General features: G+C 46.2%; 1 protein-coding gene across 1 annotated transcript in view; it reads left to right on the top strand.

Annotated features, from left to right (window-relative positions):
- Plbd1 (phospholipase B domain containing 1) overlaps nt 1-26610 on the top strand; it is a 48822-nt gene that overhangs the window by 6868 nt on the left and 15344 nt on the right. The window contains exons 2-6 of the mRNA XM_041680100.1: nt 1308-1527; nt 8333-8416; nt 9869-10007; nt 15249-15389; nt 16096-16240. Coding sequence (XP_041536034.1) covers nt 1308-1527; nt 8333-8416; nt 9869-10007; nt 15249-15389; nt 16096-16240 — 729 coding nt within the window. The remainder of the gene's footprint in view (nt 1-1307; nt 1528-8332; nt 8417-9868; nt 10008-15248; nt 15390-16095; nt 16241-26610) is intronic.

The raw sequence follows: 26610 nt of genomic DNA, 5'->3' as shown, positions 1-26610 counted from the left end.
GACCTGCCAGGAATGTAATGCAAACCTTTGCTTCCATTTAACCCTTTGTAAAGGCCTTCTGCTTGGGTCTGACAACATAATTGCAATTCCAGCAAGGAGGGTGGTGAGTTCTAGTCCAGCGTGAGATCCATACCGAGTGTATGCCTCAGGCAGTCAGTAACAACAAAAATACCTCCTTTCCAGGATATAACTATGGTCAGTCGCAGCCTGTGACCCTGTTCGTCTTCCGGTTCAGTGTGCATGGTGATTCTTACAGAGTCCAGGATCCCAGTGGGGATGGTGCCACCCGCAGTGGGTGGGTCTTCCCATGTGATTCCAGATTCTGTCAAGTTGACAGCATTTACCACTACACAGATGACCGGCACCCCACTAGACTCTCCTGCTGCTGTTTCCTGAGCACCAACTCTGTGACAGGGACTCTATCTGCTGGGAGAGAAACTGTCTCTGGATTTGAGGGGTTTGCCATGTAGGGTTAAGTGTAAAGGAGTGGGAACAGTGGCTCCTGTGAGACGGGACAGTTTGCTGAGTCCTCACCAACCATTTCCAGAAGGTTAGAATGGTAGGAAGAGAGGGAATATCAGGAGGAAGAAATGGCATCTCACATCAGGAGAGCTGAGCCAGTTCCTGGCAGGGCGGAGAGCTGGATGCACGGGTACCAGAGTGATCGGCCTGGAGATGCTACAGGACACGAAATGGATTGTGAGACCAAGAGGAGGGACTGAGAAATTGATTTTTTATTTTTTTATTGTTTATTTTGGGATAGGATCTCACTAAGCTGTACTCAAACCTGAGATCCTCCTGTCTCAGTCTTCCAAATCCTGGGGTGATGGGTCAGCATGGGTCAGCATGCCTGACCATTCCTGGCTTCAAATGGGAATCACTTTCTCTCCCCTCTCTCTGTGTCTCTCTCTTCTTGTGTGTGCGTGCGTGCGTGCGTGTGTGTGTGTGTGTGTGTGTGTGTGTGTGTGTGCAAAGCCTGTGGTTAGCCACAGATGTTCCTTGGGATGCTATCTACGTCATTTAGTTTCAAGACAGGTTTTATACTGGACTGAGGCTAGACTAGCCCGCGAGCTACTGGGAGCCAGTACTGGGATTACAAACACATGTCACCACAGCTGGCTTTTACTAGGGTGCCAGAGATCAAATTTGGGTCCTTACACTTGCTTGGCAAATATTTCACCGACTGAGCCATCCTCCCAGCCTGTAGGATAGAAATCTTTAAAAACAAACTCTGTGACATTGGTTACACGGGGGAAAGGCATGGGCCTTGGCTGAGTGGCGTCCCTCACGGCTCCCATTTCCTTCAGGAATCTACTATGCAACTGCATACTGGGTACCTCATTCGAAGTCAGTGGAAGTCAGGAACGTGCTGGACAAGAATGGGGATGTCTACGGCTTCTACAATGACTCCATTACAGTCACAGGCTGGGGCATCCTGGAAATCAGAGCTGGGTATAGCTCTCAGATCCTGCCCAATGAGATCATCATGTTTCTGGCCGGCTACCTCGAGGGCTACCTCACGGCTCCGTAAGTACCCTATCTCTTTACTTTGCGCCACCGTGGCTCCTGGACCCTGGAATGGTGTGTTAGAAGTGGAAGGTAGCTGGGGTGTCCTTGCTAGGTTAACAGCACCCCACTTGTACCCATCATAATCATATCCACCCAGAAAACACAAAGCACCCAGGTCGGGCACCCACTCCTTTTCATAATACTTCTTTCTTGAGATCTACTTTTTGGGGTTTTTTTTGTTTTTTTTTTTTTTAAACGGTTTCTCTGTGTAAAACCTCTGGCTGTCCTGGAGCTCACTTTGCAGACCAGGCTGACCTCGAACTCACAGAGATTCTCCTGCCTTTGCCTCCCGAGTGCTGGGATTAAAGGTGTGCACCACCACCATTATGTGCGTTGTATGCAGTGTATATACTTGTCCATTTGAGTGTGTGCATTGTGTGCAGGTGTGCCTGCGCGTGTGCAGAGGCCAGAGGTTGGTGGCGTCTTCCTCGGTCGCTCTCCACTTTAATGTTTTGGAGACCGGGGTTCTCACTGAATCTGAAGCGCTGTGCTTCAGCTAGACTGGACAGCCAGTGGACACCAGACACAGCTGCTCCTGTCTCCTCCTTTCCAGCGCTTTGGGTTGTTTTTGTTTGTTTGTTTGTTTGTTTGTTTTGAGACAGCATCTCACTTTGTAGCTCTGGCTGTCCTAGAACTCACTCTGTAGACCAGGCTAGTCTTCTGCTCACAGAGATCTGCCTGCCTCTGCCTCCCAAGTGAATGCCGAGCTTAACGGCATGTACCACTGTGCCAGGCTGCTTAGTTTTCATTTTTAAAAAGCAACTACGATTCTGTAACTACAATTTGTTTTGTTTTTAATTGATTGGCTTTACTTTGTTTTTTAATAAAATCTTATGTTTTGTCTCTGTGGGTTTTGTTTAGCTTTGTTTTTTTTGGTGGGTTCAGTTTTTTTGTTTGTTTGTTTGTTTTGTTTTTGTTTTTGAGAAATGGCCTCAGTATGCAGCCTTGGCTGTTTTGGAACTTGTCACGTAACCCAGGTTGGCCTCAAACACACGGATATTCATTTGCCTCTGCCTCCCAAGTGGGAGGATCTGGGCATCATTGCTGCTGCAACAAGCGACCTGATCAGACATCCAGGATCTGCAGCAGCTCTGCCGCCCTGCTTACTGAAAGGTAGACACAGGCAGGAAACTCAGCGTGATGGTGTGTTTAGATCACCTCTGGGCTCAGCACAGAGCTGCCCAGAGCTGGCTGCTTGCACAGCGACTGTGTGTCCTTCACACCCATGCTTGGCCGAGGGCTGGGGAACAGGTAGCAACCATGTCCCTCTTTCTCTTCTGATGTGGCCCCAGAGATGGGGTTTCTTACCCAGTCTGTTGTACAGGCTGTTAAGGCATCAGCCTGCTCAGTGGAGTAGCTAGGCTGACTCGCGGGATCACGGGTTCCAGCTGCTGGTGCTAGCAGGACTTTTAGGATGACAATTTCCAGTTGAAGTCCCACAGTGTGAGGTCTCAACTGAATGGATTCTGGGGAACTCGATGCTGCCTCGCTCAATACCGCTAACTGAAAATGCACTAATCGTCTAGGGTCAGTGTTATTATTTTAATGTAAAATTGCCCCCCCCTCACTCCGGCTGGTGGCCCTGTTTGGGGGAAGTTGTGGAAACTTTTGGACATGGAGCCTAGTTGGCAGATACAGGCTAATAGAAGTCAAATTTAAGGGTTATAGACCAGCTCCATCCACAATCTGAAGATCCCAGCCATAGGCTCTTACTGGCAGGAAGTCCACCCCTACACTGTGCTAGACTACATCTGTTGGACTCTAGTGTCCAAACACCGAGGAGGAGTCGCCCCCAGAAACCACCTCACACACCACAGGTGATGCAAAAGCATGAGGATTTTATTAATTCTGTCATGACAGGGTCCCTCAGCATTTGGGAAGCTGAGAGACCTCAAATAGTTGGTACAGTCTACTTTTAAAGGAGAAGGCCACAGAAGCAAGGGGGGTTGTTCTTTGACTATTATGATTGGCTTATTCAAAAGAGCTATTACCAATAATTGGCTGGAGAGCTGTTGCCAGATCAGATGAGGTAAGAGGTCATTTTGACCCCGTTTCCCAGGGGACTGAATCAAAGCATACGTATATGGGTTCAGGAACTGAGTACGTGTATATGTAGCTGTTAGGTCCTTGGTTCCCAGGGGAGGAGGGGAAGCACTATGGCACGGAGGCTGGGAGGATTCAGAATTGTCAGAAATGGCTTTAGAATTGTCTTAAAGTGATGGGTAAAAATAAATCCTCTGTCCCATGGGGTGCTGTCTTGGGGTACCCTGTCCTAGCAACAAGGTAGGAGGGCTTCTACTTCACTTCCTTTATCTTATGTAGTCTAGATTGGCCCATAACTCACAGTATAGCTAAGGATAACCTTAAACTCCTGATCCTCCTGCCTCTACCTCCCAGGTCCTGGGATTATAGGCCTGTGCCATCATGTCTCAGCTGAATGCCGTCCTGTTTGTTTGTTTGTTTGTTTGTGTGTGACCCCAGAGGCCAGAAGAGGGTATCAGATCCCCCAGAACCGGAATTATAGGCGGTTGTGAGCCACCTGATGTGGGTGCAGGGAAACACACTCAAGTCCTTTGCAAGAACAGGAAAAGTCCTAACCACCAAGCCATCTCTCCATTCTCCAAAGATGTCTTCTTGATAGTTTCTTATGACTATCTCCCCACTGACTTATGGCTCCATCTCTTCCCTCTACCATCTGTAGCAGCTTGAAGGTGGGGTCCCTGTCTTAACCACGTTTATGCACCCAAACACCTGGCTTGGCACTTCTGCCCAGCTGTTAATTATATGCTCATTAGATTTAATTGAATCCTGTTGTTGCAGTTGATGAATCAGAAGGAAGAGCGTGTATTTCCATACAACACAGCAAGCTGGAGCCCCAGCCATGCTGAGTTTCTTCCTTCGTTTTTGAAATTGATTGAGCGGCCCCCTAAGAGTTGTAAGTTCAGTCTCCTGTGTCTCCCTGGTGATCTAAATGTTAAGCGATCTTGGATGGGTCATTGATAATATGAGGCATTGAAAGCTTTCTGGGAAGAAAAGGGATGAGGATGTGGGGTCCTGGGATGCTCTCTCTGGTTGTTTAAATAAAGTGGCTTTAAAAAATGGGGTGTTCAAGACAGCTCCTGAAGCCTCCTCCTCTGCAACTTCCCAGCTGGAAGGAGTGGATTCAGTGCCCCACACACCTGTTTTGTTGCTCAGGAGGGAGGGACAGAGGTGGGCACAAGAGCATTCTTTGGTGGAGACAGTTTCCATGTTCACACAACCGTTGCCAAGGCTGGTAAAGTTTACCAGCACCATGGTCCCAAGAGAATCGGCAATCAGTCCATCTCTCGTGTTTGGGCTACTGTCAAGAAACGCCTCAAGAATTCCTTCCACGTGCCGGGCTTGCTCCTTTTGATGTGAGATGCTCCCAAGTCAAGTCTATAAGCAAAGGCCCAAATGAAGCTAGAGCCCCACCCTCAAAACTATCTAATGCACTATGGACGTGTGAGGACACTGAATACAGAAAGCAGAATGACAATCCAGAGAAGCAGGCCAGTGGCCACTGCCAACTGGCTACAAGCACTTATCAAGGGTGCCGTGCTCCAGTACGTGTTCAAAGAACATGAAGTCTTCACGTTAACTTCAGTCTGTGCTAATTCCAAGTTCACTGCTGGCCCCATTCGAGGACCGTGAAAACCTTGGCACAGAGAAATGTTTTAGGTAGTTGAAAGAAAGTCAGTAAGTAGGTATCTTAGTAAGGGTTTCTATTGCTGTGAATGAAAGCCCATGACCAAAAAGCTTACTCTTCCACATCATAGTTCATCTTCAAAGGAAGTCGGAACAGGAGCTCAGCCAGGGCTGGCACCTGGAGGCAGGAGCTGATGGATGCCGAGGCCATGGAGGGGGGCAGCTTACTGGCTTGCTCCCTGTGGCTTGCTCAGCCTGCTTTCCATAGAAGCCAGGAACACCAGCCCAGGGATGTCCCCACCCAGAATAGTCTGGGCCCTCCCTCATCAATCACTGATTCAGAAAATGCCCTACAGCCTGACCTGTAAGACATTTTCTCAGTTGTCTCCTCCTTTCAGAGAACTCTGAAGTTAACATCAAACTAGTCAACACAGTGGGGTTCCAGACTGGAAACCAGGCTGCTTACAGTCAGTTTTTCCATTTGTACAGACACGTGCATGTAGGTTAATGACTGTGGAAAACACTCAGGCCACCTGTCTGGTCCCTGGCGCAGGAGAGATGCAGGAGGCTGCTACATGGTGTGATGTTGTCATGGGGCGAAAAGATTCAGGAAGAGATGGATGCTCGTGTTTCCTCGAGATTTTCAATGTCTGAATGTGTGACAGACAGAGAGGAGCAGTGTTAGCCCACCGAGGAGGACCCACTGCAGGACCCGGAACTAAACTTGAGAGATCCATGAAGTTTGCGCTAGCGTCAGCGCCGCTGCACGAGACACAGAACCATGGAAAAGTCAGGGTTCTTGCTTTTAGTCTTCCACCAATGTAGAAGCAAGCTTTGAACTCAGTATTCAGAGTCAATGTCCTTGGAGTAATGTGCTTGCCTTTGCAAGGATAAAGACCTGAGATCCATCCTCCAACCCAAGTAACAGAGTAATAAGATGGTGCTTGCAGGAGGCAGAGACAAGCACATCTCTGGGCTCGCGACCACCAGCTCAGCCTTCATGCTGAGTCCAAACCAAAGGAAAACCCTGTCTCAAAAATAAGGTGGAAAGTGCCTGAGGAACAAAATCCTTGGTTATCTGCTGGCCTCCATGTGCGCGCGCACACATGCATGCATGCATGCACACACATACACATATGAGTCTGTGTCCTTGCATGGTATCAAAGATGGGTGTTGGAGAGATGGCTCAGCACGTGAGAGCACTGGCTGCCCTTCCAATGGTTCCAGGTTCAATTCCCAGTACCCACATGGCCAGCTCACAACTGTCTGTTACTCCAGTTCCCGGGCATCTGACACCTTCACACCAATGCACATAAAATAAAGTTAAAATAAATTACTTTTTTAAAAAATTGTTCAAGCAATAAGTTGTGATATGGGAACTACATCAAGCAGCAGAGTGTGACCCTGGAAACAAAGACTTGGAATTCAGTAGGCAAAGTTCGACTCCGTCCTTCTGGGCTGGAGTCTACAAGCAAACTCCCGACTTCTCTGTAGCTGTAATCTCATTCCTCCAGATGGCGGCCTTAAAGGAGCCACTCCCCGTAACCCACATAGGTGTGGTGTAAACACGCTTCTCCCTTCCTCCACTGACCAGTGACCCCCTCCCCGGGATGGGCCTATGCGCCTGAGCAGCTTGTAGGAAGGAGGAGGTTCAGTCAGTGGTTGCGTGATGCCATTACCCAGCACCCGCCACAGTAGAACAATCTCTTTTATTCTTTTGTCTTTTTTAAGAATCATCCGATACATGATAAGACTGACATACTCTCCATGGTCTCCATCTGTCCATTCATTGCTACCTGCGGTTTCAACAGCCATCCCCTGTGTCTTCCAGTGTCTCCTCAATTCACCCAAGGCCACGCAGAATATTTGGTTATCTGCTGAAAGTCAGTGAGATGTGTAAGGACAGCTTGGACTAAGAACCCCTAAATCTGTTGCCCTGAGAAACCCGTTCTAATCATCTCTGGCCCCAGGGTTCACCTTTAGTTTCCCATCTGTGACAAGACACTTGAGCAACTGTAAGGGGAAAAGGTCTGTGGGCTCCTGGTGTCAGAGGGTCAACCCCTGGTCGTCTGGGCCCGTGGAAGCCATGTGTCAGCTGGGAGCCTCACAGGAGCGCGCTCTATTAGTGACTTTCCCCTTTACTGGTATAAAACGCTCACAAGAAGCAACATTAAAGGGGGGAGGATTTATTGGGAGTTCAGGGTTTGAGGGGGATACAGCCCGTCATGGCCGAACAGGTAAGGCCATAGGAGTTGCCTGTGGCTGGACCAGGAGCAGCTTGTGCAGGTGGTTACATGGTGTCCAGAGTCAGCACAGGGCTCAAGTGGAAGGGATGACCCCATGACCCAGAACCCTCTAGCCCCACTCCTGCAGCCCTACCTCTGAGTTCAAGCTATGTGTCCAAAAGATTCCACAATGTCCGAAAATAGCACTGTTCCAGCGGGAGCCCCTGGTGGACACGTCACCTTCAGACCACAGACCGCAGTCGGCTTATGACGTTGTCCTCCTCTGCATCCCACATTAATTTTAACTATTGTTGTTGTTGTTGTTTTTGTGTGTGTACGTGCATGTGCACACCCAAGGAGTCAGAGACATGTTGGATTCCTTGGAGCTGGAGTTATAGGTAGTTGTAAGCTTCCTATGTGAATGCTGGGATTGAACTCAGGTCCTCTCCATGACTAATATTCACTCTTGACCACTGAGCCGTCTCTCCAGTCCCACCACCTTCTTTTGTAAGGCAAGGTCTCTTCCCTGATCCTAGAGCTCACCATATCCCCTGAGCTGGCTGGCCAGCAAGCCCCCAGCAACCACCTCTCTGCATCTTCCCATCACTGGGGATACGAGCACATGCTTCTATGTTGTGTGCTCGGAACCAAACTCAGGTCCTTTGGGGGAGCAGGGGGTGCCCATAACTACTGAGCCATCTCTCCAGCTCCTGGAGATACTTCTTCATTTTAAGCTAGGCATTTGTTTGGTTTAAAGAAAGAAGGCGGAGGTTTGCAAGCGGTGAACATTCTAGTTAGCCGGAAGAGAAAGTTACTGCGAGCGTGAAAGCCAACAGAAACCGGAATGTAACGCATTTTCCCTGTCGTTCCAGACACATGTCCGACCACTTCACGAACTTGTACCCACAGTTGATCAAGAACCCTTCCGTCATGGATAAAGTGCAGCGCTTCATGGAGTATGTATAAAAGCGTCCTGCTCTTGCTGCCAGGGCTCCCCTGCGGCCCCTCCCTCGTCAAGCTCCTAGTCTGTCTCTGCAGCAGAGGCTTTCCCATGGCGGGGGTCAGCTTTTCTGCTTGCTAGCCGCTTCAGCTCTTTCGGAGGTCAGGTTGAAAGTCACATTACCAACAGCTGAATCAGCTAGAAGCCATCGTCAGTGCCAAACAGACAAAGCCATATCTCTGAAGCCCCCCACACAGGTGTCCCTTACTTTCTTTCTAGGCATCCCTTCTCCTCGCTCCTTAAGGTGCTTCTGTGCTGTGTACCCGGCAATTAACTGAGTTGGGTGTTAAGGAATATCTAAATCCCTAGCCTGGAAGGCGAGAAGATGACAGGGTCTCACTTTGTAGCCCAGGCTGACCTGAAATCCACGATCTCCCTGCCTCAGCTTCCGGAGTACAGAGATTACCCACGTACCCAGTTCTAAAGTCAGACTTCTAATACTTTCTGGGGATGTTTCCATTTTAATTAAATTTTCTGGGGAGTAAAATTTAAGTATTATTAAATCAGTGGCATGCAGGAGAGTCATCTGGGAACACAAAGGTTCTTTCCTGCGTGGTCTGCTGATCACACATTAAACTCTGCATCTGTGAAAGGCTGAGAGGTGTGCATTGGATTGTCTTAAGAATAAAGACAAACCAGAAATGCTTTCTGTGTGAAAAATAATTACGTTAGATCATTAAATCATCCCATAGAAAGAACAGAGAGCTAAAAGTAGTAAAAATGAAGAAGCTGTTAAAAATAAAACATCCAGGGCCTGGAGAGGTGGCTCCCCAGTTAAGAGTGCTTGCCACTTCTGTAGATGACCTGGGTTCTGTTTCCAGAACCCACATGGAGGCTCACAACCATCTGTAACTCCAGGTCCAGGGGAATCCATCGCCCTCTTCTGGCCTCCACATGTACTGCATGCACAAGGCCCCTGGACAGACTGGCAGGCAAAATACTCATACAGCATGAATTAGTAAATAATCGTTAATATCATTCTATAACGTTGATGCAGATACCAATACTAAACCGAGATGAGATGGAGAGACGAGAGAGGGAAGCAGGACCGTTTTAAACAGCCTCGTCCGACTTCAGCTCTCCTGCACGCAAATGCAAAGCTATCCAGCCAGTCTTTAGTGCTGAAGCACAGTGGAGTAGCAATCTGTGCTTGGCTTTCATGGGTTAGTATCACATGCATAGCTTTCTAGACAAGGCCCCAGAAAAGCTACACAAAGTTAACATCCTGTGGGGACACCAGAAACCGTTTAACGTGCGTACCGAAATCACGTGAGTGGCGGCTGGAATCAAATCTAGAATTTAATTAGAGCAGCGTGTGTGTGGCTGTGTGACCTCTAGACTCCTGGTTTGATTTGGCTTCGAGTGAGCCATCATTGAGATCCGTGGTCAAATCAAATTTCTCCTCTAGGAAGCAAGATATATGGACTCGGAAAAACATCAAAGAACAGAAGGATGACCCATTTTGGAGACACACCGGCTATGTCATGGCCCAGCTGGACGGGCTTTATGTCGGAGCCCTGAAAAGGGCTTACATTGAAAATATGAAGGTAAGACTTTTCAAAGTGTCTCGGAATTCATATGGCCTGAGAGATGGAAAAAAAATATTTTGAATCCAAGGTTAGGGATATAGCTTTGTCGTAGAGAGAGCACTTATCTAGAATGTTCTCAGTTCTATCCCCAATGTCATAAACAAAACAAAAACCTCCTCATCTAATTGTTCTTACAGAAGTCCATTTTAATAAATCCAGCTGACAAAACAAACAAACAAGCCAATTATCAAGAGTACAGGGCCAACCTGGGCTACTTAGTTACCTCCAAGCTAGACTGGGCTTACACAGTGATACTCTGTCTCAACAAGAACAACAAACAGCATTCTAAACTACTGTTCAGCACAAAGTTTTGGTGCAAAACACAGCTTGTTTCTATTTTTGTCCAACCTTCTCTCTACACAGCTCATGCTGAGGTTTAAGAGCCGGTTACAAACATACAGGTTTTTTAGCTTACTTGACAGAGTTTTTGTGTTTGAAATTACCCTCTCATTAAGACAAAAATGTCTTAGTGTATAAATTCTGATCGCCACACCCAGCGATAATCACATAAACACACCAATGTGCAAAGCTATGTGTATTCATTCTGGAAGGGAACTAAGAAACCTTGAGGTGCCTAAGGTAGCAGCTGACATAGTTTCAAAAGTGATGGATAATTTGTGCCCTTGGGGTAATATGTGGGGTGTGTGAGAGTGTGTATGTGTGTGTAGATATATACATAGGACAAAATATTTGGAGAAAATTAACCAAAATGATGTTCATAATTCTAAGCCTTAAGAGATCACTCTTGCTCATAAATTAGAAATAAGACTTAAAGGCTGGGCATGGCGGCACATGCCTGAAACTCAAGCCCTTGGGGTGAGGAGGTGGATCAGGAGTTCAAAGCCACACAGGCTGGTTAGTTTTAACTGTCAACAAACAGACACCAAGAATCAGCAGAGAAGAGGACTGAGGGACTGTCTAGATCAGTTTGGCCCTGGGCCAGCCTGTGGGAGATGGCCTTGATGGCTGAGATGGGGAAAACCCACCCTGAATGGGGGCGGCACCACCTGGTGGCCTGTGCCCTGGACGGGAGAAGCGTAGAGAATGTGAGCTGAGTACCAGGCACAGGAGCAAGCCTGCATTTGTTCTCTTCACTGTTGGCTGTGATGCATCTTGACCTCCCTGAAGTGATGGACTGTAATCTGGGCTCGTAAACCAAGCAAATCCTCTCCTTGCCTCCACTGCTTCTTGTCCAGTATTGTGTCGCATCAACAGAAAAGAAACTGGGTCAGCCACCTTCCGCTGCAGAGGGAGATGGAGGCCAGCATGACCTTCATGAGACACTATGAGTGCTGGCTAGTTTTATGTCAGCATGACACAAGATAGAGTCATCAGAGAGGGCACATTTGTGTGCTGATGTGATTATCGCTGGGTGTGGCCACCAAAATTTATAAACTAAGCCACTTTCATCTTAAAGAGACAGTAATCTAAAACACTAAAACTCGCATCAAGTTAGCTAAAAAGTCTGTACATTTGTAACCAGGTCCTAAACCTCAGTGTGAGCTGTGTATAGAGAAGGCTGGAACATCATTTAATTAAAAAATGCCTCCATAAGATCTGCTGTAGGCAAGCCTGTAGGGCATTTTCTTAGTTAGTAATTGATGGCAGAGGGCTCTGTGGGTGGTGCAGTCTCTGAGCTGGTAGCTCTGGGTCCTATAAGAAAGCAGGCTGAGCAAACCAGGAAGAGCAAGCCCGTAAGCAGCACCCTCCATGGCTCCTGCATCAGCTCCTGCCTCCAGGTTCCTGCCCTGTGTGAGTTTCTGCCCTGATTTCCTTCTGTGAAGGACTACGGTGTAGAAGTGCAAGCCACATAAACCCTTCTCTCCCCAAGTTGCTTTGGTCATGGTGTCACATTATAGTAATAGTAACCATGACTAGGACACTATATAAGAGAGGGGGGGGGAGAGGGAGGAGGGAAAGGAAGGAAGGAAGGAAGGAAGGAAGGAAGGAAGGAAGGAAGGAAAGAAAGAAGGAAGGAAACAATAAGTCTATTGAGAAGATAAGAGATCAAGTCTCTTGTTTCAGGCCTGATGATCTGGGTTCAATCACTATGTAGAGATAGTGGAAGGAGAAACTTGACTTACAAATTGTTCTCTGATGTCCATATGTGCAGTGTGGCATATGTACATACATACACACACACACACACACACAAGCACACACACACACACACAGAAACAACTTCTACCCTCACCAACACACAAAAATATAAAATATAGTTTAAACATTTTTAAAGAATAAAACCCTAGGGGTGTGCAGGGATGAATCAGCAGTTACGAGCGCTGACTGCTCTTGCAGAGGAGCTCCAGTTAAATTCCCTGCGCCCACATTGGGTTCACATGTTTAACTCCAGTTCTAGAGGATCTTGTGCCCTCTTCTGGCCTTCTTGGGTACTGCATGTATATAGTTGACAGCCATACATGCAGGACAAAACCTCTATACACATAAAGTAAAAATAAATAAATCTGTTTATTAAATAAGAAAAAGAATAAAAAACTAAAATAACTACCTAGAAAGAAGAAAGTAGAGATAGAGAGAAGGAGCAGAGGCAGCATTTTCTTGAATGAAATTTGTTTTGTAGGTTTGACTTCAAAACCACACTTGGTGGTCCTAATTACAAGGTACAATTTAATGACAAAGAAAAGCAATATTTTCAAAGGTGGGGGAGATGATGCAAATATACCTAACTTTTCAAAAAATTGCTTTTGCTTTTTTGAGATCATAGTATAATTGCATCATTTCCCCCTCCCCTTTCCTCTCTCTAAGCCCCTCACTCTCTCTAAGCCTCTCTCTGAGCCTTTCTCTAAGCCTCTCTTTCAAATTCATGACCTCTTTTTCTCATCAACTGCTGCTACATGCATACATGTGTATGTGTGTATATGCGTAGATATCCCTACAGAAGCCCAGGCTGCTCCGTGCATTTACATCCCTTGTCTGTTTCAGGGCTGCCCATGAGTACTGGGATAAACCACTGGTGGGCTCTCCCTGGGGACGACTGTTTCTCCCACTCTTAGCATAACATAGTTGCCTGTAGTTCTTTCGTAGGGCAGAGGCCCCGTGGTTTTTCTCCATCTACTTAAGTCTTCTGTCTTTGACATCCTTGTTCAACTCATGTTTGGGAAACCATGTTGGTGAGTCTTTATGGGTCAAGCCTCTAATATTCCTAGGAGACACAGGCTCACAGAAAACTTAGGCTCTTTACATCCCTTCTCCAACAATGTTTCCTGAGTCTTCGGTACAGACTCTCCTTTGGGACTGGGCTCTGCAGCTCTGTATTTTGATTAGTTGTGGTTTGCCAGAATAGCTGCATCTGTTAAAAAGAGAAGTTTCGGCCGGGCGGTGGTGGCGCACGCCTTTAATCCCAGCACTCGGGAGGCAGAGGCAGGCGGATCTCTGTGAGTTCGAGACCAGCCTGGTCTACAAGAGCTAGTTCCAGGACAGGCTCCAAAACCACAGAGAAACCCTGTCTCGAAAAACCAAAAAAAAAAAAAAAAAAAAAAATAAAAAGAGAAGTTTCCCTGGTGAAGGGTGAGGGTTGGGCTTATCTGTGGTTATAAGGAAAATATCTAAACTTTTAACAAAAAGAAACTAACATGAGAATTTAATTGTGTGTGGTGGTTTCATTTCTATAATCTGAGCAGTTGGGGATCCTGAGGCAGGAGAATTTCTGAGAGTTTTCACTAGCCTGGCTTCATAGTGGAATGATAGCTCAAGAAACAACAAAAGAAACAGGCTAGAACGAGGCGTATCAGTTGAGAGTACTTTCTTTTTGGTTCTGGGCCCCCCAAGTCAGGCTGCTCACAGCTGCCTGTAACTCCAGCTTCGGGAGACCCAATGGTTCTGGCCTCCTCAGCACCTACATTCATATGTACATGCCCCCACATACATAAACATGATTAAAAATAGTAAAAATGGGCGGTGGTGGCACACGCCTTTAATCCCAGCACTCGGGAGGCAGAGGCAGGCGGATCTCTGTGAGTTTGAGACCAGCCTGGTCTACAAGAGCTAGTTCCAGGACAGGCTCCAAAACCACAGAGAAACCCTGTCTCGAAAAAAAAAATAGTAAAAAAATTAATATTTGTTTTAAAAAGAAAATAGACTTGAAACAAAAATAAGGTTTGTGGTGGTTTGAATGACAATGGCCCCCACAGACTCATATATTAAAATCCTTGGTCATCAGTGGCTGGAACTGTTTGGGAAGGATCGGGAGGTGTGGCTTTGTTTGGGAAGAATCAGAAGGTGTGGCTTTGTTTGGGAAGGATCAGAAGGTGTGGCTTTGTTTGGGAAGGATCAGGAGGTGTGGCTTTAGGAAGGGTCAGAAGGTGTGGCTTTGTTTGGGAAAGGTCAGGAGGTGTGGCTTTGTTTGGGAAGGAGGAGGTATGGCTTTGGGAAGGGTCAGGAGGTGTGGCTTTGTTTGGGAAAAGTCAGGAGGTAAAGCTTTGTTGGAGAAAGTGTGTCACTGAGGGTGGAAGCCTGTGCCATTCCCAGTTAGCTCTCTGGGTCTCCTGCTGATGGATCAGAAGTAAGCTCTCAGATACTGCTCCAGAACCATCCCTTCTTGCCTGCTGCCAAGCTCCTCATCATGATAATTCTAGGCTCTAACTCTCTGGAGCCATGAAACCCAATGAACCTTTTTTTATATAAGTTACTGTAGTCATGGTGTCTCTTCACAGCAATGGAAAAGTAACCAAGACAGCTTATAAATAAAAAAGCAAGCAACCTGTGGGCTGTGGAAATGGCTCAGTGGGTAAAGGGCTTGCTGTGTTGTCATGAGATCTGAGTTCAGATCCTCGGCAACCATAGGCCACAACCCCAGTACTGGGAGGTTGCTGTTGCTATGTGGAGAGTAGAAAATATCTATCTATGCTCCTGAACAGCACACAGAACACCGCCCCCTCCATGAAATAACCACCCTGCCCAAGACAGAACACTGCTGTTCTCGAGAGGAGCTCCTGCAGAGGAGCACCAACAGAAGTTCTGCTTGTTGTCTTCGCCAAGGAATTTCCCTTCCAGAATCTGTCCCGACACAAACATGCTAACTTCGCTTCTCAGTTACAAAGCCAGAAACTTAGTTTGTGAGTTAAAGTAACATGAAGGACGTAGCCCCTCCACATGACAATAGTTAAGAGAAGCCTGAACAACAAGCAAAGCCAGAGAGGACACGTGTCGCAACTCAGTGCTGTTGGTGCCTTTTTATAGCCCATGACGATGGCCCAAGTTCAGTTCCTGAATGCCGTTGGGGACCTGCTGGACCTCATTCCCTCTCTGTCTCCCACAAAAGGCGGCAACATGAAGGCGTTCAAGAGATGGGACATGGGCCACTGTTCTGCTCTTATTAAGGTGAGACCCACAGTCCCTGTCTTCTTCCCACCAGCACGGACTTTTTATTAGCATGTACTAATCACACACCACAACCAGTTTCCCGAATCACTTTTTCCGCACACACCTTTCCCATCTGTCTTTCACCCACACGTAGGAAACCTCTCCTTAGCCCTGGCTGGCTGTGGACCACTGCATAGACCCTCCGTGGTATTTAAGAACTGGCAGGAACTCGGATGGAGGGAATTAGACACGGTGTCCACCTATTTCCTCCACAATTCTGCCTCCACTATATGCATGCGCCATTCCTACCTTCCAGATCCTTCTGGTGTGGGCTTTGGAAGGACAGTCTGTGTTGCATACATTAAATGTTAGTGTTGGACTCCTTTGGCCATATTTTCCAGTAACAAAGAAAGCAATAATAGCGGAGATCACTCAGCAGGGGAAAGGCTCTTGCTGCCAAGCCTGGAGGCCTGAGTTAGATCCCTGAGACCCGCATGGCGGAAGGAGAGAAGTAACTCCCACAAATTGTCCTCTGACCTCCACATGTGTACCTGGCACACACTCCCCCGCAGGAATACATGCACACACTCACACAAGTAAGTGTAATTATTTTTAAGAAGAGAACGCCATAAAGATAAGTTGACACAATCCCTCAGGGGTACCCACGTGTATTGTCTACACGCTTACCATTTGCCCACACTTCTAACTGTGGCTTTGACTGCAGGTCCTTCCTGGATTTGAGAACATCTATTTTGCCCACTCAAGCTGGTACACATACGCAGCCATGCTCAGGATCTATAAACACTGGGACTTCAACATCAAGGACAAGTACACCACCAGCAGCCGGCTCTCCTTCAGCAGCTACCCAGGTAAATAAATCCAGGGTGCGGTCTGAGGATCGGCTCCAAGTTAACTGGATGGAGAGACGAAACATCCCCAGCTGTAGTACAGTTGGATTTTTAGAACGTCGTTTAAAGAAATTAAGTTGCCTTTTTTAATAGAATGACCTAAGTGGGCTCACAGTGCTTTGTGAATGTAAGTGGATGTGTCTGAATTAATCTCAAATGCTGACTGGTTCTAGCAGAGTGACTCGGTAAGTCCCGCCTCAGGATCTTGGTTTCCCTCCTTCATAGCGTGTGCCTGGTACTCCACTGCTGTGTGACCCCTAGCGCATAGCTAATGACTGAGTGTGGACTTCTAGCCTCCGCACTGCAGTCGGGAGAGGCAGGAGTTACGGTAGCGCTGGATACCACAGGCTCTGTCTTATTTCTGCTGTTGTTGTAATAAAATGCCCTGACGAAAGCAACCTACGGGAGACAGTTAAGGGTGTGGTCCATCGTGGCGTGGATGTCCTGGAGGTAAGAGCTTGAGGCAGCTGCTCATGCTGCATCCTCTGTCAGGGAGCGGGAAGAGATGACCGCTCCTACTTAGCCTCTTTCTTCTGCTTACCCAGTCCATGACCCAAGGCTTGGGAGGGGGCCACCCGCTTTTCCGGTGGGCCTTCCCACCCCTACTAACCTAGTAAAATAATCCTTTACAGGCTTAACCAGAGCTAACCTAATCTAGGTAATTCCTCACAGGTGTGCCCAGAGGCTAATCTCATCTAGGTGACCCCCCACAGGTATGCCCAGAGGCTTGTCTCCTAGGTTACTGAAAATTCTATTAGGTTGATGATCAGCATTAACTATGAAAGCTATAGAAAGTTTTTGTTTGTTTGTTTGTGGTAGAAATGGTTCGGTTTTTCGAGATAGGGCTTCTCTGTGTAAACCCAGATTTTCTAGAACTCTGTAGACCAGGCTGGCCTGGAACTCAGAGAAAGCTGCCTGACTCTGCCTCCTGAGTTCTGGGATTAAAGACATCTGCCACCACCCAGCGAGGTATTGAAGTTTAATAAACATTAGGAGTAGCCCAAAGAGAGGGTGCCACATCTGCTTGGTGGGAAAAGAACAGTTGACATTTGAGATGAATTGTAGCTAGAATTAGAACAGTAGAGAGGAATAGGAGGTGTCTGAGAGAGGAGGGCTAGCAAACCCAAAGCCTAGAGGACACAGTTGGTGACTGTCATTGAACAACGGGCAGGAATAAGACAACAGAGAGGGCAGAATTGTAGTGATGAGCAGGCATGTTGAGAGGGCAGAAGCCCGTCTCATGCTCTGTGTTCAGGGAGCTGCCATCAGCTCTATGGAGACAGGTGGTCGTGTGCCTTTGGCCTGGAGGAGGGCTAGGGCAGAGCTGTATTCTGTAGCCACATCAGTTGTTAGGCAAAGTAGACCATGACTTTTCAAGATATTTCTAGTGAGGGATGGGAAGCTTCTAGAACAGTGGCCTAACTCTTCTTAATGCTGAGACCCTCATGTTGTGGTGACCCCAACAATAGTTATCTTGTTGTTATTTCATAACTGTGATTTTGCTACTGTTCTGAATCTGTAAATATCCAATTCAGGATGGTCTTAGGTGACCCCTGTGAAAGGGTCCTTCAACCATCCCAAAGAGATGGTGGCCGGTGTTGAGAACCACTGTTCTAGAACAAAGCTGTCCCAAGGGCTGCCATAGAGGATCCGGAACTGGGAACGCGTATTTCTTGCAGTTTCACCATCTAGGAGACAACTTTATGTATCTCAGTGGGAGGCAATAAACCCCTTGCAAAGCCAGGCTTGCCTTTGAAGCAACCTTGGAGCAGGCTGGAGCAGCTACTCAGAAAGACGCCTACTACAGAAACGGAGCCTGTGGGGCCAGAGGTGGAGCCCAGAGTACAGTTTCCTATCACGTGGTCCAGCCCCACCCCCAGAGCCGAGAACAGGTCAACAGATGACCTTGGCAAGTTTGAGGCTTAGAATGCAGCCTATGTAATAAAAGTTGCTCCAAGTCTGACAGCTTGGTTTGCTCTTGGGACCATGCAACGGGCACAGGTTTAGAACCCTTTATATTGAATCATTGTGTGTGTGTGTGCATGTGTGTGTGGTGTGTGTAGTGTGAGTGGAGGTATGTGTGCATTGTGTATGTGTGGTGTGTGTAGTGGGGGGGTATGTGTGCATTGTGTGTATGTGTGTGTGGTGTGTGTGTGTATGTGTGGTATGTGTGTGTATGTGTGTGTGTGGTATGTGTGTATGTGTGTGTGGTGTGGGGGGTGTGTACATTATGTATATGTGTGTGTGGTGTGTGTATGTGTGTGTATGTGTGTGTGGTGTGGGGGTATGTACATTGTGTATGTGTGTGTGGTGTGTATGTGTGTGTGGTGTGTGTGTATGTGTGTGTGTGGTGTGTATGTGTGTGGTGTGGGGGGGTGTGTACATTGTGTATATGTGTGTGTGGTGTGGGGGTGTGTGCATTGTGTATATGTGTGTGTGGTGTGTATGTGTGTGTGGTACGTGTGTGTTGGGAAGCTAGACAAAAGGTCCCAGGTAAGGGACAGGTAATAAGGTCCCATATGAGTCTCTCTCTACACTCGGAGATGCCTGTGTTAGCCCAGCGAGTCTTAGCCAACAGAAGGAGATTTAGAAATTTTCTAGAAAGGTAATTTCTGTGCTAGACACGGGTCAGGAATACGATGCCTGGCATGATCTACCTGGTTGGTCACAGGGTGGCGGAGGGAGACTTAGAGGATTTTAAGTAAGACATTTGAAAGCCAAGTAGGTACGTGTACGGGTGGGGTGGGTCTTCAGCCCTTGGCTGCCACACCTGGCCATACCCTTCAGCTTTCTCAGGACTTCACACGGTAACAGCTACAGGCTGTCATAAGAAATTAACAAAATGACTAATAATTATTAGAATTACTTCTTCCAGTGTTCGGACTTAAAAAGATGAAGTCTGGAGCTGGGTGTAGTGGTGTTCACCTATAATCTCAGCACTCGGGGGGTGGGAGCAACAGGCTCAGGGGTTCAAGGCAGACTAGGCTACACGAGACCTTGTCACAAACAAAACCATAAAAAAGATCAATGTAAATACTGGATTCATCGCAATTGATCTTCTCCTTGACTTGAGCATATGTGTTCATTTAAATATTTGGGTAATGTTTTTTAGTTTTACATACAGCATTAATCAGTTTTCCATCACGATAATAAAATACCTGACCTAGCATAGTGACATACACCTTCAATTCCAGCACTCAAGAGGCCAAGACAGGCAGATGTCTGTGAGTTCCAGGCCAGCCAGGGGACTAGGGGACATAGACTCTCTCTCTCTCTCTCTCTCTCTCTCAAAAATAAATAAACCAAAAAAAAAAAAAAACGTATAAAAACACCAGGTGGCATACCTGCCTTTAATCCCAGTAGTTGGAATGCAGGAAAGGGAGATAGACTTCTGAGTTCGAGGTCAGACTGGTCTACAGAAAAAAGTTCTAGGACAACCAATGCTACACAGAGAAACCCTGTCTCAAAAAACCAAATACATAAATAGACAGACAGACAGACAGATATGTGAGGAAACAAATGAAATGCCTGACAACCTTATGGAAGATGAGTAGTTTACTTAGCATGCAGTTTGGTGCGTTTAACAGCACAGTGTTGACAAATGCTTAGATCTGAGCGACATCACATGACGGGTCAAAGCTAGAGCACTGTCAAAGTCATTGCATCTCAAGCCAGGACCAGGGAGAGAGAGGACAGCCCGTAGTCCTCAAGGAGACCATGAGAAGCATTGGCCCCTAGGCCTCAATGACAAGGCTGTCTTGAGAGGCCTTACCTCCCAAAAGTGCTACTGTCCCCCAGTAACAACAGTAAGACCCCAGTCTTAATAGATTCTTGGGGGACCCTAAACCAAACTGAAATTTGTGCATATGTTTTAATTAAATTTATTCTTAAATAAGTTTTGGTGCTACCATAATCAAAACAAATGTTTTTTTTCATTTTTCCTATAGTTCATCATATGTTTGTGCATGTGTATTAGTAAGTCACTGCTAACTAACAAAGAGTCCTAAAAAAATAGCAGCTTACCACAGTGCTGGGCACTTAGCATCTCATGGGCTTTGTGGACCAGCAGCTTAGATGCGGTGAGGGAAATGTGTCTGGGACTCAGCTAGAGGAGAAAAGACTGGGGTCCTGGAGGGCTGGAAATGTGGGTGGCTTAATTGAAGCTTGAGGATTCCCAAGGGCACTCACGGGGCTGGAAGGGTGGCTGGCGCTCCTTCCTCTCCACTCCAGGCTCTCCTCGGGAGTGACTGTCACTCGATCAAGTGACACTGGAGAACGAGCTATTGTGACCCAGCTCAGAGGTCACACATGGCCCTTTCCACTGCATTCTATTTATCAGAAGTGAGGGACAACGGCCAGTTTAAAAGCAAAAATAAATAAATAAATAAAGCCTAACTTTTTGAAACAAAAACTGCCAAAGTATTTGTGGACAAGTCAAGACCACCACTGCGCCCTGCTTCCAGGTGGCTGCAGAGAGGATTTTGAGTTTGAGGCCAGCCTGTTGAGACTCTGTCTCAAACAAAAAAAAAAAAGAGCAAACAAAATACTATTAGACAATGATTTTGTTTTGTTTTGTTTTGTTTTTAATTTTATTTTGAGGCAGGCTTTCATTATGTAGCCTGACGGGCCTGGCACTTGCTCTGTAGACCAGGCTGGCCCTACAGTCACAGACTTATACCTGCCTTCACCTCCTGAGTGCTCGGATTGAAACACCTGCCTCAGAAGATGCATCTCACTGTCACTTACCTCCCTGAGGCCTTTTTATGTCTGTTTATCGTATGTGTAGGTGTTCTCACACTACACATGTGTGTGGAGAGCCACCAGAGAGACTTGGGGCTCTCTTCCTGTCACAAGGGTCTGGGACTAGAGCTCAGTCTTCGGGGTTGGTGGTAAGAACGTTTTTAACTCAACGAAAGGGCTATGAGTTCCACGAATTTGCTTCTCTCCAGCCCAAGACTTCCGTAAATGATGATTCCTGTAGGTTCCATAAGAAGCCTTGGTAGTTTCTCTCTACACAAGAGAATATCTCTGAATGAAATTTGACTCCTTCCTTCCTTGTGTACCTTTGGTGACTTCCTCCCATGGTTAGTCTGGTAGATGTGATGAAGATTAGCGATGAAACAGGTTTGCTGTCAGGAAACAAAGATTCAGATTTCAGGCACAGATTTCCTATTAGCTGTGGGCTCTCTAGCCAAGTTTTTCCCGTGAACTAACGCCCTTCTCTTCCTACAGTGCTGAGTGATTTTGTCAATGAATGTTTGGGTTTTACTTTACCAAAGCCTTTCTCAGCACCTACTGAGAGGAGCATTTGACTTTTCTCTTTATTAACATGGTGACTAATTTATGTCTATTGATTTTTAAGACATTAAGCCAGTTTAACATTCCTAAATTAATCGTAGTCATGATCCATTGTTCAGGTTTTTTAATTTGAATTACTCATACTTTATTAAGGATTTTTTTATATCCAACAGATATACAAAAGGTATTTCTGTAACACAGATATTGGTACGTTTTCCTTCTGTGATAATAGTGTTAGCACCAGGGTGAGCACACCTGTGTGTCCTTGACATGGGATTATTCCTTCCCCTTAAATCCTGTGATGGAGTCAGTAAGGACTGATATTATTTTCTCCCTTAATAGGATTTGAATAAGATTCACTCTAAGGCATGGAATTTATCTGGAAAGTTCTTAGGAATTTAGCTTCTTTCATTGTTACAAGCTCTAGTTGTCTAGTTTTTTGATTTGTCTGTTAGGAGTGTTTTCTGTTCCTTCTAAGGTTTTTTGGATAGGACGTTATTTATGTGTTCCTTGACATTTTGTTGTCTGCGGTACCCAGTCATGTTCCCAGCTCTTCTCATTATCATGCTAGTTTGTATCAATCTTGTGCATCTGTTTTATTGATATTTTCCAAGAGTCAGATTTTCATCCCATTAATTTGCTTTCCGTTCTCTGTGTAATCTTCTTTTTTATTGTTTCATTTGATCATTTTTATCTTACTATCTATTTACTTCACAAGCTTATTGACCTATCAAGAGCAAATAAAACTATAAACTGTTGACAAGATACTTTCACAGCACTGTTAAGCTTCCACTAGCAACAGTTAACATAATATATATTTAGACTTAAGCCTGCCATTTTGATACATGTTTCTTGACTTCATCTGTCTTGTTTCTCTGTTTCTCATTCCTTGGCTATTATGAGCATCTGAACACAGTGGTCTAAAAACTTCTGTATTTGGGCTTAGAGATATGGCTCAGTGGTTAAGAGCCCTGGCTGTCCTTGTGGAGGGTCTGGGTTTGGTTCCTGGCACCCATGTGCAGCTCACAACTGTCTGTAACTCCAGCCTCAGGAGATCTAACATCCTCTTCCGGCCTCCACAGCCATGCATGGATTCAGTGCACAGATACATTCAGGCAAACACGCATGCACAAAAACAAGTAAATCTAGAAAATTCCGTGCGAATACCTAAGTTGGTTTTCTGTCTATCTTTCTCTGCCCTGGACTGCATTGTCACCGCTTGCTTAGGGACTGTAATAGACATCTTCAATACACAGTTTATTTCAGGTAAATATTTGATTATATCCATCAAAACATGGGTTGGTCTGGGGATATAGTTCAGTTGACAAAGTGCTTGGAAGTCTTAGGTTCAATCCCCTGTCCCACACAGACTGGGATAATTCCAGCACTTGGGAAGTAGAGGAAGAAGGATCAGAAGTTCAAGATCATCCTCCAGTGCATAGTGAGTTCGAGGTTAGCCCTGGATGCAAGAAGTCCTCTCTCAAATAAATAAGTGATAGGGATCTGGGATAGTGATAATTCTATGTTATTGTTTTCATATATACATGCACATATACATATATAATTTTTATTCAAACAGTTAGTGAAATTAGGATTATATATTAAGTAAGATTGAAGTAAATTGCCAATACTTTCTATTTATGCTTATATTTCATATTATTTATTTTCTATTTGTCTATGTGGCTGGTGGCTTTTGTTTTCTTGTGTTTATCCTCGTCTGGCATGTTGAACTTAAAGAATTTGTAAAATAATATTTTTCATAATCTTTCAAGATTTTCATCAATTACAGTTTCAAGTACTTTTCCCGCCATTTTTCCTCTCATTTGGAGACTGCAGTTCTGACTGCTCTGCCTCCTAAGTGCTGGGATAACAGGCATGCTCCCACGCCTGGCTCTTCCTGTTCTAAAGACAGTACAGAAACTAGGTTAAGTATCACTCATGGGATCTCAGATCACCTAAATTACCTCCTTCATGACCCTGTCCCCAGATACAGGGGTCATAACTTCAAACCTTTTAATTTTAAGGATCACAGCTCAGTGTATAAGAGATGATAAAGCTTCTTCTCCTTCTTAACCAGTGCTGTGACAGAGGTCATTTCTTCCCACATTTAACCATTTTCTAGAACCTACATAGCAATTCTGATGAGAAATAGCACGGAAGTACACGTCCCTAATTCCAGCACCCAGGAGGCAGAGGCAGGCCAATCTCTGTGAGTTCGAAGCCAGCCTGGTCTATAGAATAATTTCCAGGACAGCTGTAGGAGGAAGCCACTTGTTGGTTCCTAGCTGCCCGGCTAGCTTAGACCCAAAATAACCACACAGAAACTGTATTAATTAAATCACTGCTTGGCCCATTAGCTCTGCTTTCTTCTTGGCCAGCTCTTACATATTAATTTAACCCATTTCTATTAATCTGTGTATGGCCAGGTAGCTGTGGCTTACCCGCTAAAGTTCTGTCATCTGTCTCTGTCTGGGCTACATGGTGTTTCTCTGACTCTGCCCTCTTTCTCCCAGAAAACAGTGTAGCTTTTCCCACCTAGATCTGTTCTTCCCTGCCATAGGTTCAAAGCAGTTCTTTATTCATTAACCAATAAAAACAACGCACAGACAGAAGGACCTCCCACACTAGACAGCTAGAGCTACATAGTAAGACTTTAAAGAGAGAGAGAGAGAGAGAGAGAGAGAGAGAGAGAATAAACAGGAAACAGAGAAGGAAAATGGCCTGGATGAGACCCACCAAGCGCTGTGAGAATTAGACCACACTCAAGATTCGAATCAATGACTGCAAAGCTTGTTTGTGGTCATCTGTTATTCAGTAAAAAAGAAAACAAAGTCTTTTTTCTTTAATTCCATATTGTGTGCCGGGATCTGTGACTGACATGTTGACAAACATTTGTCTCTCTACCAAAACCCAAAAGCCTGGCCAAGGGTATCTTATTTGGTTCTTCAAAGATGGCAACAGAATGAGAGAAGTTCAAGGGGTCACACGGATAGATCGTGGTCACACGGATAGATCGTGGTCACACATGGCACGGCTGAGGCTGGGTTAAAGCAGTTTATCTGCCTGTAAATACCTCCTTCCTGAAATGGCTCAACTCACGTTAAACGGGAATGGTACCAGGAAGGGAGCCATGAACTCAGCCTCGGGGTTTGAGGAGTGTTTGCTTAGGGAGGAGAGCTGGAACCCATTCAAAGTGTCCTTAATTCAATCCAGTAATGATGATCCCCCATAAGACTGAGGCTTCAAGCTTAATTATCTGTACTGGAGGCTTTCTGGAACATTCTGAGTGTGTGTCACCTGGCATGCACGGGCTCCTGCTTTGCCTTGTGTCTGAGATCCTGTCCCCACCTAGAAACACACACATACAAACCTTTCCAATGGAATCGCTCCTCAAAACGTCCAGGGGGCGTTTGCTGAAAGTCCACATACAGCGGCACCCAAGGGAATTCATCTTTCTTCCATAAGTGCCGCAGTGATTGTGTGACGTCAGGGACACATGGTGAGAGGGATCAGTTCTCTCTGTCGGCCTTTATATAGGTCGCAGGGATGAGACGTGGGCCACTAGGCTTGTGGAGTAAGAACTTTTATCCTCTGAGCCTCTAGCTGGCCCAAAAAGGTTTTGTTTTGTTTTTTCTTATTCCCAGGCAGGGGCATTTAGAATAGCTCCTGGGTGATGCTAACATGCTGAGACCAAAGCCCACCCTTTGATGCCGCCAGCTGCCTGCGTGGTCCCAAAGCACAAGCCTTCCAAAAGACACACATGATAATGGAAGTGAAAGCCGAGGCTCTTCGCCCCAGAAGAGTTTAGTCTTCGAGGTCCATGATGGGGTGGCTTTCCTTGGTTATGAGGGTGTCGTGTTTAATGAAAGTATGCTGTGAACATTTTAACACGCGCGTGGTTGCTTTCACTGCTTTCATGTTGCCTCTTTGATCTTGGAGGCTCTGTTGTAAAAGTAAAATCTACACACATGATTCACAAGCATGGACAGGCCAAAGACCCTACCCTCTATTTGGAAAAGCTGGAAGCTAGAGCCGGGAAGAAGGAAGAGCCAAAGCAGGGCCGTCGTTGCAAAGGATAGCAGGCAGAGTGTGTAGCGCTTAACCCCAGTTTTCTTAGACTCCCTTTGTGTGTGTTTTACCTCCTTTGGCACCACTCCAGGACAGACTGTCTCCTGTGGGTCACACCTGTCTTAGTCAGCCTCCACCGCCCGGCTCAAGGAGCATCCTCCCTTTATCCCTCCAAGAATCGCACTGTATCTCCCATTCTCCCCTGACGGAAGTGGCCACTCAACGATTCCCCGAGCCGGTTCCAGCCGGCTGAACAGCTCCCATGAGTCACCCTTCCTGTTTCTAACGTAGCTGTGTTGCTGTGCGTGTGAACAATCATTGTTGACTTGCACACCTGTTCCCACCCCCTTGTCAGGTGCGTGTGGCTAGAAAAGGGTTGTTCGAAGTCCGCCTGAGATGATTCCTGATTGGCTGTTTAGTTCAAGTCGCTTATCTGCAGTGTGTGTGTGTGTGTGTGTGTGTGTGTGTGTGTGTGTATGTATGTATGTGTGTGTGTGTACACCAAAGGGTGGCTTCCACCCTTCCAGAGTGAGGAGCGCCGTTCAGGAGATGTGTAAACATTATTCAGTATCAACTTCTTTTTCAATTAATTTTACAATTCGCCATTGAGCACTTACTGCACGTTAAACCTTTGCACGATGCCAAAATAAGACAAAATTCCCTTTCTTGATAGAGTTTATATGCTGTAGGACCGGAAGAAATGACAAAAGGGAATAAATAAGGAGGCTGGCGGGGTAGCCCAGTGGGTAGAGTGCTTGCCACACAAGCTTGAAGACTTAGGTTTGGTGCTCGGAGCGCATGTTTAAAATGTTGGGCTTGGTGGTGGGCACTTGCAATCCTGGAGCTGGTAGACGCCTGGGGTTTATTGGTCAGCCAGTCTGGCTTGCTTGGCAAGCTCCAGGCCATCGAGGAACTCTTTCTCAAAAAAGGTAAAGTGGGGCCGGCAAGACAGCTTAGCCGGTAAA

This window comes from Microtus oregoni, unplaced genomic scaffold (assembly GCF_018167655.1).
Source record: "Microtus oregoni isolate MIOR12 unplaced genomic scaffold, Mior012 000002F_ref0000024, whole genome shotgun sequence".
Classification (NCBI taxonomy): domain Eukaryota; kingdom Metazoa; phylum Chordata; class Mammalia; order Rodentia; family Cricetidae; genus Microtus; species Microtus oregoni.
This window is presented reverse-complemented; position numbering and strand designations above follow the sequence as displayed.